Source organism: Pelobates fuscus, chromosome 10, assembly GCF_036172605.1.
Source record: "Pelobates fuscus isolate aPelFus1 chromosome 10, aPelFus1.pri, whole genome shotgun sequence".
In the NCBI taxonomy this organism is placed as follows: domain Eukaryota; kingdom Metazoa; phylum Chordata; class Amphibia; order Anura; family Pelobatidae; genus Pelobates; species Pelobates fuscus.
In genome coordinates this window covers 115,626,200-115,638,312 of record NC_086326.1, presented here as the reverse complement: position 1 = coordinate 115,638,312, position 12,113 = coordinate 115,626,200, and the positions used below count along the sequence as shown (strand labels likewise).

Here is a 12,113-nt window from a genome sequence, read left to right as displayed (position 1 = left end):
ATATGCTTGGTATAAAGTGGAGGCTTCATACTGCATATAGACCCCAGAGTTCTGGTAAGGTAGAGAGAATGAATAGAACTATAAAGAACCAGTTGGCTAAAATGTGTCAGGAAACCCAACTTAAGTGGAACGTTCTCTTACCCATAGCTTTATTGCGAATCCGCAGTACCCCTACCAGAAGGATGGGCCTCTCTCCTTTTGAAATCATGTATGGGCGACCACCTCCCGTACTTGGTAACTTAAGGGGGGACTTGAGTCAGTTGGGAGAAGGAATTACCTGGCAGCAGGTTGTAGAGTTGGGTAAGACTATGGAGGAGGTACAGAAATGGGTACAAGATAGATTACCTGTGAATATTTATCCCCCTGTTCATAGTTATCATCCAGGAGACCAAGTGTGGATTAAAGAGTGGAATAATGTACCGTTAGGGCCCAAGTGGAGAGGTCCTTATGTTGTTCTTTTGTCTACCCCTACAGCGATAAAAGTAGCCGAAGTAACTCCGTGGATACATCACTCCAGGGTTAAACCAGCAGCAGTCGATTCTTGGCAAATTACAGCAGATCCAGAGAATCCCTGCAAGATCCGGTTGAAACGCACTACTCAGTCGGAGTAACGAGGAATTATTGTGGATTACAAATTTTATTGTTACAGGTGTGAGTGAGAAGGCCATAATAAAGCCTGTCCGCTTACCAACACATAGTGTATAAGCCAGGAAAGTCTCGAAGGGACACCTGTGAAGACGAGCAGAACTCCATTCCCTGCAGCCCTCACATCCTGGAAGCTGAGGTTCCATCGCACGGACGAAGACTGAGGATGACGGCGAAAGATGTGCTTTTGATTGTGTTTATTTATATGTGTTTTTATATTCAGGAAGGTAGAGGTACCGACACTCCTAGCTGTGAGGTATGCATTAAGACTACGAGAACAGGTAACCATATTTCCCAAACCCTAATTTGGCATTCACAATACGAATGTAAAGGAGAGGTATCAAGATGTAGATACCTAAATATAGACTATAGTGTGTGCCATTTAGGAGTAGGAGAACCTAAGTGCTTCAGTCCAGAGTATCAACCTCGTACAATTTGGTTGACTCTCAGGAATGGAGATCCTCAGGGGACCCTAATTAATAAGACGGTGTTAGAATCCGTACATTCTTCGGGTGTTCTGCTATTTGATGCATGTAAGGCGATATCAAGTGGTAGAAAACCGTGGAATGTATGTGGGGATCTTAGATGGGAGAGGACGTATGGGTCTAATGATAAATATATTTGTCCCAGTAGTAAAAATAAATATGTGAGTCCTAGATGCCCAAATAAAGACTATAACTTTTGTCCATATTGGTCTTGTGTGGGGTGGGCGACTTGGGGACAGACAGTAGATAAAGACATGATAGTGACTAAGTTGCCGACTAGCCCTTATTGTAAGTCTATGGAATGCAACCCAGTCCATATACTTATTAATAACCCCGACAAGTTCCTAGATAAGTATGGAAATTTATTTGGGTTTCAGATATACGGGACGGGTTTAGATCCTGGGACATTGTTTATAGGAATAGAGACTGATACGGTATCCTCCCAGACTCATCAAGTATACCATTCCTTTTATGAAGAGATGAGTATAGATAATAAGATCCCCCATAACGCTAAAAACCTGTTCATTGACCTAGCTGAAAGTATTGCCGGTAGTCTTAATGTTACCAACTGCTATGTGTGTGGAGGTACTAACATGGGAGACCAATGGCCTTGGGAAGCAAAGGAGGTAATGTCCGGTTCTGAGGCAGTTGACCAACTAATATCTACACAAGCCGATTATCATTTGAGTGTTAGAGGTAAATCTGAGTGGAGATTAAAGACCTCCATCATAGGTTATGTTTGCATAGCAAGGAAAGGAATAATGTATAATACTTCTGTAGGAGAATTAACTTGTCTAGGGCAAAAAGCTTATGATGATGATACTAAAAATACAACTTGGTGGTCGGCTTCAAATGTCTCAGAACCATCTAACCCGTTTGCTAGATATGCCAGTTTAAAGGATGTGTGGTTTGATTTATCCATCACATCTACCTGGAGAGCCCCAGCAAATTTGTACTGGATCTGTGGTAAGAAAGCCTATTCGGAGTTGCCACAGGACTGGGAAGGGGCATGTGTGTTGGGTATGCTCAAACCATCCTTCTTCTTGTTACCGATTGAAACAGGTGAGACTTTGGGTGTTAAAGTGTATGATGTGAATCATAGGAAGAAAAGGGGACCCTTAGAGATAGGCACCTGGGAAGATAATGAATGGCCTCCCCAGCGTATCATAGATTATTATGGGCCAGCCACGTGGGCAGAAGATGGTACCTTTGGTTATAGAACCCCAATTTATATGCTCAACCGTATTATAAGATTACAGGCGGTGGTTGAGATTATTACTAATGAGACCTCACAAGCACTCAATCTTCTAGCGAAGCATAATACCAGGATGAGGACAGCAGTGTACCAAAATAGATTAGCCTTGGATTACCTTTTGGCAGTAGAGGGAGGTGTATGTGGGAAGTTTAACCTGAGCAATTGCTGTCTTCAAATAGATGACGAAGGGCAAGCAATAGCTGAGCTTACTAGCCATATGGTTAAACTAGTGCATGTGCCTACTCAGGTATGGAAAGGGTACAATCCAAGTAGTTGGTTTGGTAGCTGGTATGAGTGGTTTGGAGGGCTTAAGGCAGTGGTAGGTGGAGTCCTACTGATTTTACTGTTGTGTCTACTCCTACCGTGTCTTATACCCTTAGTAGTTAGGTCTGTGCAAAGCCTGATAGGAAGTATAGCAGAGAGGAAGGCTGCTGCACAGATAATGGCGATATATAAGTATAAGGCTCTAGATCAAGGAGAACCAATGCAGGAAGATGAGTGTTAAAAGATTCACATCATAAGATAAGTCTGGTCTGGTTCATGGTAACCTGAGGTATATGCAAACCAAGGTTAAGTGATGCCTCAAGTAATTGTGAAATATCAGAGGCATCAAAGGGGGGAATGTGATGTAATTCCAGTAAAATACAAGTTTAGCAGGCTAAGATTGCCACAAGGCATATGTATGTATATGTGTTTGTAGTATCAGTTAGTTAATTACACGTAGCTAAGATACTGTTATCACTGTACTGACCAGGTGCAGGAATGTAAGAACTGGAATTACGCGTCCCTCTCCTTTGTATCAGATGAGCCACGTGGTTAGACCGGATGGATGAGTTTAGACTCTATTTATTAAATAGGTTAAGGGTATGTGTGGGTGTAGTTAATTGTGGGAGGAGCTACAGTGCTATATAAGGAATGTACTCTATGTATTCAGTACTCAGACTTTGCTGTATTTTGGTGACGCTAGTCCCTCTGAGTCCCGATCGGTGATCCAATAAAGAATCTCTTCCTTCCTGAAGAAACCTGTGTCCATCTCTCTGTGCTTGGCTTCCGTCAGTTTCTCCGGTATCAGTAGTATCTGTTCTACAAAGTTGTGCAAACACATAAAAAGCACAGAGTCCCTAATAGAATGTGCCTTCTGGTTCCACAGTGACTGCCCCACTTGTAGTACTTTAGACAAGTTTTCATAAACACACAATGTTTTATACATAACTCACGGTCTTCTCTGTAAAGAAACAGTTCATCCACCCCAATAAGCTCAGCTGAAGCACACACGTGAAGATGTGCGAATGCAGGAAAAATATAAACACATTTACGCACTTCTATGTGCACGTTGTGATTCCATGAAGCTCTGTGTGCACTCTAGCATCTGCTGACGATAACATTAAAGATGCACATTCACAAAAAGATTTACAGAAGATCCTGTGGTCTTCTCCCATAGACTCCCATCTCCCATAGGGCACCACTACACACATGGACATGTCACCCTGGAGTGGACTTTGTCCCCCCCCCCCCCCCCAAGGGACAGTGTAGCTTTTTAATGTTTTCTCCATATATTCCTATTATGGCAGGTCAAGCATAGGATTTCAGAGTGGCATAGTCAAAACAGAGACCTCAAGCTCATTGAGAATCTGTAGTAAAACAAAACAATAGAATACACTTGTCTTACCGTCACCAAGTCTTCCATAGGCTCTGACATCTCCACAAAGTTAACAATTAGGTAACCACGGCATGCACGAAATAGCAAGCGCTCAAAAGAATTCACACGCCATGGATGAATGACACCGGCCATAAAACTGTAGGAAGAAGGTCACACATGCAGCAATAAAACATACAGTAAGAAGGGAAGCAAAAAAGCCACTACATATTCCACATGTCTGACATGAAGTCTTTTTTTATTTTTCAGTAGAATTGTTCCCCTCTACTCAAAACAAGAACCTAGACGGATCGGATTGGATAAGCGGCTGACAACTGTATGTACCCACTTGCTGCACCACTCCCATTAATTTGCTGAGAGATTAGGAATATTGTCTAATAAAAGGAGACTCCGAGCATCAACACAAATTTATTGTATTTGCCTAATTCTGCAGCACAAGTACTAAAAAAAATAAAAAAAATAATATCTTTATTACAATAGTTAAAAAGGACAACTGTCACCTCAAAATAAAATTTTTTCATTGGAGTGGACCGGACTGCTAAAAAGGCATGGTTGCACATTAGTAGAGCTCCCAAATTTCTGAGCTCTAAGCTGCGACTTTTAGTTGCATCGAGCAATATTAGGAAAGAAATAGTGCCTCATGAAGACCCTTCGGTGACCTTTTGCCCTCAGTCTTCTGCTCTCAACTTTCTCTCTTCTTTCCTGTCCTCCTTACCACTCTCCTAATTCTTTACCTAAGCAATGGATTTCTCACCGGTCTCACTGTATTTTGTCTCCCTCAACATTAAAGGGACTGAACATCCCTGAAAAACTGTCCCATCTCTTGTGATACCTGTGGCACCAAAGTGCCACTGTGACCTTTCTCCAGGAGACCCATTTTTGGATGGATATGATCTGGCACTAAGGGATTCTCACTTTCCAATTTTTAGTGAGCTTTTCAGATCCATTCCCAACCCTCAGACTAATAAATACCACCACCCCACCGACTTTGAAGACACCTAGAGCTTGACATACTGAGTATTGCATCAGCTAGGTGTAAACTTTCTGTACCCCTCTATACATCCTTTACCACTCTACTGAAAATTGGTACAATAGCAAACAGTATGGAGATACAACTTAACCTATAGAAGATCCACAATATAACTTTTAAAACACAATGATTCCACTCTACATTGTAAGCTTGTTTGAGCAGGGTCCTCATCTCTCATCTCTCACTTTTGCAAGGGATTCTGGGTAGGCGTATGCAAATGAGCTCAACAAAGAAGTAGTGAGTGCACTGTTAAAGTGAGATTTCTGTGGTAAAAGCAAGTCTTATGGCTTGCCTGGTATGTGTATTTGTGTTTAACATTGCATTAACTATCTTCTTTTTTCAGGTGGAATGGGTTTTCATCCACACTTTTTTTCCCCACCACAACTTATTTGAGATATAATAAATATATATATATATATATATATAAAAAAAAAAAAATTATTTTCAAGAAAAAACTTGAAGAAAGGATTATCCTTACAAATCATTTTGAGGTGACAATTGCCAATTAATCTACATATTTATGATAGTTTATAGACTCCCCTAACGAGTATGCTTGATCAAGCACCATTATGTTACACATTCATCTGGGACTGAGAAATAGTTACCTCTTATGACCAATATCTGGAGTTGCCTTTAGCGGTTGATTGTAGGATACTTTTTAAGCCTGGTTTTGTAAAGGTTAATGAGGTTATTTACTAAATGCAGGGATGACATTTATTGTCCACATCGGCCAGGGAGAAGTATGAACCTCAAATTAATAGCAGTCTTAGTCAAGTGCTGGACATACCCAGAAGCATACTTACAGTGAAAGTGAGAGAGGCTTGAAAAATATCATGATATATATGTTCACAAATAACAAATAACACTCACCTAACTCTGAGATCCTTGTTGCTGGTTACCGCATGTTCTATCAAAGGATCAGTTTCAATTCTTTCCCTCCAGTTTTCAGATTCTGTCTGTCAATATAATATTTTTTTAAAATTATACTACGCAATACCCAACAAAAAGCATTCCAACAACCATGAAGGGGAAAAAAAAACACTAAAAAAAAAATCATATAGCTCAACTCTTTGCAACTCTTACACATTTTACGATGAACCAGATCGGTTGCATTCTTCTTCTGGTTAATCAATATAAAAACAAGCACAAGCACAAGCACTGTTGAGGAGGCAGATAAGGTGCAGAGCCAGCACAAGCCAAAACACAGCCCTGGACAACCAGCATCTCCTCATAGAAATGCATCTCTATAAGGAAAGTTCAGTGTCTCCATGCAGAGAGTGGAGGCACTGAATGGCTGGTACACTGTGCAGCACTGCCACAGGAAGCACCTCTAGCAGCCATCTAAGGAGTGGCCAGTGGAGCAATCACTAGGCTGTAATGTAAAAACTGCATTTTCTCTGAAAAGACAGTGTTAACTGCAAAAAACCTGAAGGGAATGATTCCACTCACCAGAATACAATAAGCTGTAGTTGTTCTGGTGACTATAGTGTCCTTTTAACTAATTGATTCATTAGGTTCCCAATGTTCCTGTCTGTGATTTCTGTGATTTCAGAAATCAAGTATGAAGATGAAAAGTTAAATAACTGAATGTGCAAGAATTAGAAGTTGCTGTGTCTTCTTTCTGCTTGCATTATTGCCGATACCCATGTGAATGTGCATGCAAGATATGTGCACAGAATTGGGAAGAACATTGTTCTTTGCAAAAATCAGCATGGTTTTATGAAACATAGGTCATATTTTGTCCCCTCCTTCCTCCATGCTAGAGTCTGTCAGTCATTGTAAGCAGATGGGCCGGAGGTAAGGCCTGCAACACCAACAGCACAATATCCTCTTATCTACTGTCAAACATACACTGATCAGCCACAACATTAAAGGGACATTAGTCACTATAACAACTACAGCTTAAAGGACCACTCTAGTTGCCCATAAACTACCTGATTTAACAGCCTTATTCTATAATTGACTACTCTGTGCCCCACTGAACCCCATTTTAAACCTATTCTAAATACCCATTTACTTACCTTCTTTGCAGCGCTACGTCACCGATCGTCTATACCTCCCACGCGGTCATCGGGTCTGCTGACTCTCTTCTCCGCCGTCCACCAATGAATTTCATCTCATAGGAAATCATTGCGGGTGAAAAGCGCATGCGCTCATCCAATGAAAATCTTCTCTTTGAGATTCATTGACTACAATGAATCTCAATGGGAAGAAATTGTAGCCCACCTCCCATTCCTCATTCTTCTTCGGCACTCTGTCTTCAGTGAGAGATTCTCTCTCACACACTGGCCTCCGAGGAATATAACTGAGATGTGAACGCGCTCCGGCGCATTCACATCTCAGCATAGGCAATAATGCAGGCGCGCTCACATCTGAGCTGCCTGCATTACAGGGGAATAACGTTAGACGTCCAAGAGGACGTCTGCTCACTGTGATTCTAACAGTGAGGATTGCGGAAGCACCCTCTAGTGGCTGTCTCATTTAAAAAAAAAAAAAAAAAAAAAAAGTAGGAGGTACCTGGCACCAAGACAACTTCATTGAAATGAAGTTGTCTTGGTGCCTATAGTGGTCCTTTAAAGGGACACTCAAGGCACCCAGTCCACTTCTGCCCATTGGAGTTGTCTGGGTGCAAACTCCTATCACCCTTAATCCTGCAAGTGTTATTATTGCAGTTTTTATAAACTGCAATAATTACCTTGCAGGGTTAAGTCCTCCTCTAGTGGCTGTCTAGAGGGACTTCCGTGTTCCTAAAACACCAAAAGTGTTTTACACTATGCATGAGGACCTCCAGCGTCGCCGGAATCCCCATAGGAAAGCAATGAATTGCCGCACATGCGCATTGGGTCTCCCCCGCCGACGTGTGGGCCGAGCCTGACCCAGCATTGATGGACATCGGCACTGGATTCAGGTAAGTCACTGAAGGGGTTTTAACCCTTTCAGCAACATGGGATGGGGGCACTGCAGGGTCCTGAAGAGTTCCTTTAATGTAGTTGTTCTGGTATGCATAGTCAGTCCCTGCAGGCATTTTCATGTAAACACTGCCAGTCTAAGGATAGGGATCTTGTTTAGCACACCATGATGCTCCTTTCATGCCAGTGGGTACTCTTTGCCTCAATTCCCACCCTTTTCTAAAATAAAACATTGGTCAAGAGGTAGTTGCTCGTTATCAAAGCTGCCGTTAAAGGGGCACTATAGTCACCTGAACAACTTTAGTTTAATGAAGCAGTTTTGGTGTATAGAACATGCCCCTGCAGCCTCACTGCTCAATCCTCTGCCATTTAGGAGTTAAATCCCTTTGTTTATGAACCCTAGTCACACCTCCCTGCATGTGACTTGCACAGCCTGCCATAAACACTTCCTGTAAAGAGAGCCCTATTTAGGCTTTTATTGCAAGTTCTGTTTAATTAAGAATTTCTTATCCCCTGCTATGTTAGTAGCTTGCTAGACCCTGCAAGAGCCTCCTGTATGTGATTAAAGTTCAATTTAGAGATTGAGATACAATTATTTAAGGTAAATTACATCTGTTTGAAAGTGACACCAGTTTTTTTTTTCATGCAGGCTCTGTCAATCATAGCCAGGGGAGGTGTGGCTAGGGCTGCATAAACAGAAACAAAGTGATTTAACTCCTAAATGACAGTGAAATTGCAGGGGAATGATCCATACACTAAAACTGCTTTATTTAGCTAAAGTAATTTAGGTGACTATAGTGTTCCTTTAACCTGCGAAATCCACTGGAGTGTAGCTTATATATCTAGTGCCAGTTCTATTTTGCTACCTATGGAACATCAGCTTGCCACTGGTTAGCTATTTTTGCTTACAGCAATCTACAACTCCTGTACTTTTGTATGCACATTTTGGCAATAAAAAAAAAAAAAAAAAAAATACTTAATTGTAAATGTACTATACCACTTTCCTTAAAGGGAACCTGTAAGGACAGCATGCACTGCGGTTGCTATGCTGGAGAGTAGAATGACATTCTTCCTGTCATTCAATATTTCAGCAAGAAGGTCTGTGCTAAAGATGTGATTGACTGACTGGAATGGATCCATTTTAATTGTTTGTTTTTTTTACTCCCAATTATACACATTTGCTAGCACAATGTTCAAGTGAAAAGTGGCGTACAATTAAACCAATCTTCTGTATACCATAACAGGAGCACTTAATCAGTGTGGGAGGAAGGTATTAGGCTGCATGATTTGTACACTTACTTTTTCTGCATATTTCTACTGATTGATTTTATTACTGCGGTCCCTGACAAAGTTCCTATAACAGGAACGAAAAACAAGTAGGACCTACCCACACCTGCTTTCCGGATTCCCGTCTGGGTTCCTGATCAACTGGTAACATTTAGGAGGGTTTAGCTCCGAACCATCTTTGGGGAAGGCACCTTGGCAGCGCTTGATTTCTTACATATTGAGTAAGAGTGCAATCTAATGTTTGCGTAATTTGCTACATATGTAACAATACTACACAACGATTTCTCTAAAATAAAACCCCCCACCTCACACATTTAGCACAAGTTATATTAGTTTTTTAATGTCTTCTTCAGCTGTGTAATTCTATGAGAAATTACAGTTTCCCTTTTAACAGAACCACTTAACTATAACAGCAGTGGTTTCACGTACCAGTGGTCCTGTGAATCTCTGGCTTTCACGTAAAATATTGGCATATTCCCTTAACTCTCTCAAGCGCTCTCTCAGGGACTGTCTGTTTCCAGAAACTTCTTTCAGTTCTCTTGCCAATTGCTCTGACTCTTCTTGTATCCTCATCGCGTCTCTGGGTAAAGGCGCTGGAGGAGACATCACAGAAGCTGGAACTTCAATATTTGCTTTGCGCATCTCTTTCTCAAGGTACCCTGGAAAAGATTAAATTTGTAGACAGACATTCTCAACAACAAGGCACAGCTGGAATAGAATAATAGTAATAATAAAAAGTAAAGCTCTCAAATTTACCAAACGTTGTCTCCATGTCCTCGCAACGTCTAACTTCAGATACATAGCGACGCTGGAATGCATTAACATTAGAATTGAGCTGAAATGGAGAGGAAGAAAAAGGATATGCATTAACATAAAAGCAGATTGCAAACATCACGCACGTACAAGGAATTTTAAAAAGCACTTTGAGTACCATGGTGGCAGGGTTGCCCTGGCACCCACCCAGGGGAAATAGTTGAACCTCATTGAACAGTTTACCAAAGGTCTTGTAGGTGTCGCATGTCTAATCCTCTAGAGACAAGAGTGTCTGTTAGCTCCCCTTAGCGAAGCTCTGCAGGGCGAACTCCTTGACTGACCGTCTCAGCTGAATGTCCGGCTCAGCTCAGGACAGGGAGAATTCAGGCTAGAGAGGAGTCGGCAGCAATTGTTTGGCAGACCCCCGGTAAGTTGTGAATGATCTGACTACTTTGCCTGGGTGCACCAGGTCACTCCTGGCACAATAGTGCTTTGATTGTTCCTTGATACTCACATCTCTGAACTCCACAATTCCAAGTTCTCCCAGCTCACTTATGCACTGATATTCTGAACCAGACTGCAGGAATAATTGGGCAAGGCACACATCCTCTCCACGGAACATGGAACCCATCCTCAAACTAATATAAAAATGATAAATAAAATTAAGGGGGGGGGGGAGAGAAAATTATGTTTGATAATATTCTTCTTGCATATTAAAAAGTAATAAATTATTTTAACTTAAATACAAGGAAAAAAATAATAAACACAGTATGCAGTTTTTGACCAGAACAAACTATCAAGTTCTCAGAAATCAATTGCAGTTTATTGACTAACACTGGAATTCGGATTGCAAAACGGAGGACAAAAATATCTGGTTTGGAAGAATTCAGCAACTCACTCATAGCCCTAGCAGGTCTATTATAGGCTAAATTTTGCATACTGATTTTCATTGCACTACACTTTGCTGCTTAGTGAATAAACCCCAAGTGTGTTTCACAATACCTGCTTACTTTGCTGAACCGAAACCTGAATTGCAACATTTGAGCAAAATGAGCTACGGTTGAAAAAAAGGAACCGATTTAGTAACTATTTCCCAGATGTCTTTTTTTTTTTTTTTTTTTATTCACCACACTTCACTTTTTAATAAATTAAACTCCTAGATACTCCTCTTCGATCAGCAAAACTTTTTTAACAGCAATACTTGCTAAAGGCTCTGGTTTGCCAATAAACAAATAGAACACCGGGTTAAGTACCCAGCATGATTGCTAAATACATTGTGAGTGTCCTATATACAGATAAGGTTTGCCTTAATAAGCATTTTCAGGCAACTTTAAAAAAACCGATTTAGAACTGCAAGGTACAACCAACACATGAATAAACATCAAACAGCTACTAATAAAGAAAATCAAAAACACATAGCATTTGATTTATTTCTAAACACAGACATAAAAACAAGTTAGTTACTTACTTGCTGAGTGAAACAGAAAAATCACACTGGGTTCTACCCCAACTTCAAAATACACAACTTCCTCTTTCGCTTGTTTTGTGTCCTGTGGGTGGAGAATGGGAGGGTGTAAGATGGGGGGAAGGTAAAATAATTCATGGCGACAAACAAATACAACAGGCTGACACCCAGAATGGGAGATAATAGTGATGATGGGACAGAGTCTGCTGGCAGTGCTATGTGACTACATTACTGAGACTGAAAGAGGAAGGTTGTAGAGATCACATGCATCTTTTTCACCTGGCTGGGAGTTTACTGTTCCGTTGTGCCTTTTTTTTTTTTTTTCCATTTCCTCCTATTTTCAAGGAGAAACATGTGATTTTTTTTTTGTTTGACTTCTCATTTTTAACCACACATACATTAATTGGAAGGATGAGTTGGCTAGAAGAGCAAAGGCTGAAATCGTTTAACCCCCTAAGGACCAAACTTCTGAAATAAAAGGGAATCATGACATGTCACACATGTGTGTCCTTAAGGGGTTAAAGTGCATATACTTACAGACAGCTGTGTTTTTGGTTCTGCTACTCTGGCGTTAAAGGGGCACTGTCCCCCATCTAACCTCCCCCACCCCTTTGCAAAATTAGTATT

At 41.0% G+C, this 12,113-nt stretch overlaps 1 protein-coding gene across 1 annotated transcript in view; it reads right to left on the bottom strand.

The window, feature by feature from the left end:
* LOC134575636 (V-type proton ATPase 116 kDa subunit a 3-like) overlaps positions 1-11,749 on the bottom strand; it is a 37,975-nt gene extending 26,226 nt beyond the window's left edge. The window contains exons 1-6 of the mRNA XM_063434975.1: positions 11,490-11,749; positions 10,536-10,659; positions 10,025-10,103; positions 9,698-9,927; positions 5,943-6,028; positions 4,055-4,181 (exon numbers count right to left, since the gene is read on the bottom strand). Of these exons, the coding sequence (XP_063291045.1) occupies positions 4,055-4,181; positions 5,943-6,028; positions 9,698-9,927; positions 10,025-10,103; positions 10,536-10,652 (639 nt within the window). The 5' untranslated portion in view covers positions 10,653-10,659; positions 11,490-11,749. The remainder of the gene's footprint in view (positions 1-4,054; positions 4,182-5,942; positions 6,029-9,697; positions 9,928-10,024; positions 10,104-10,535; positions 10,660-11,489) is intronic.
* Positions 11,750-12,113: the final 364 nt, after the last annotated feature.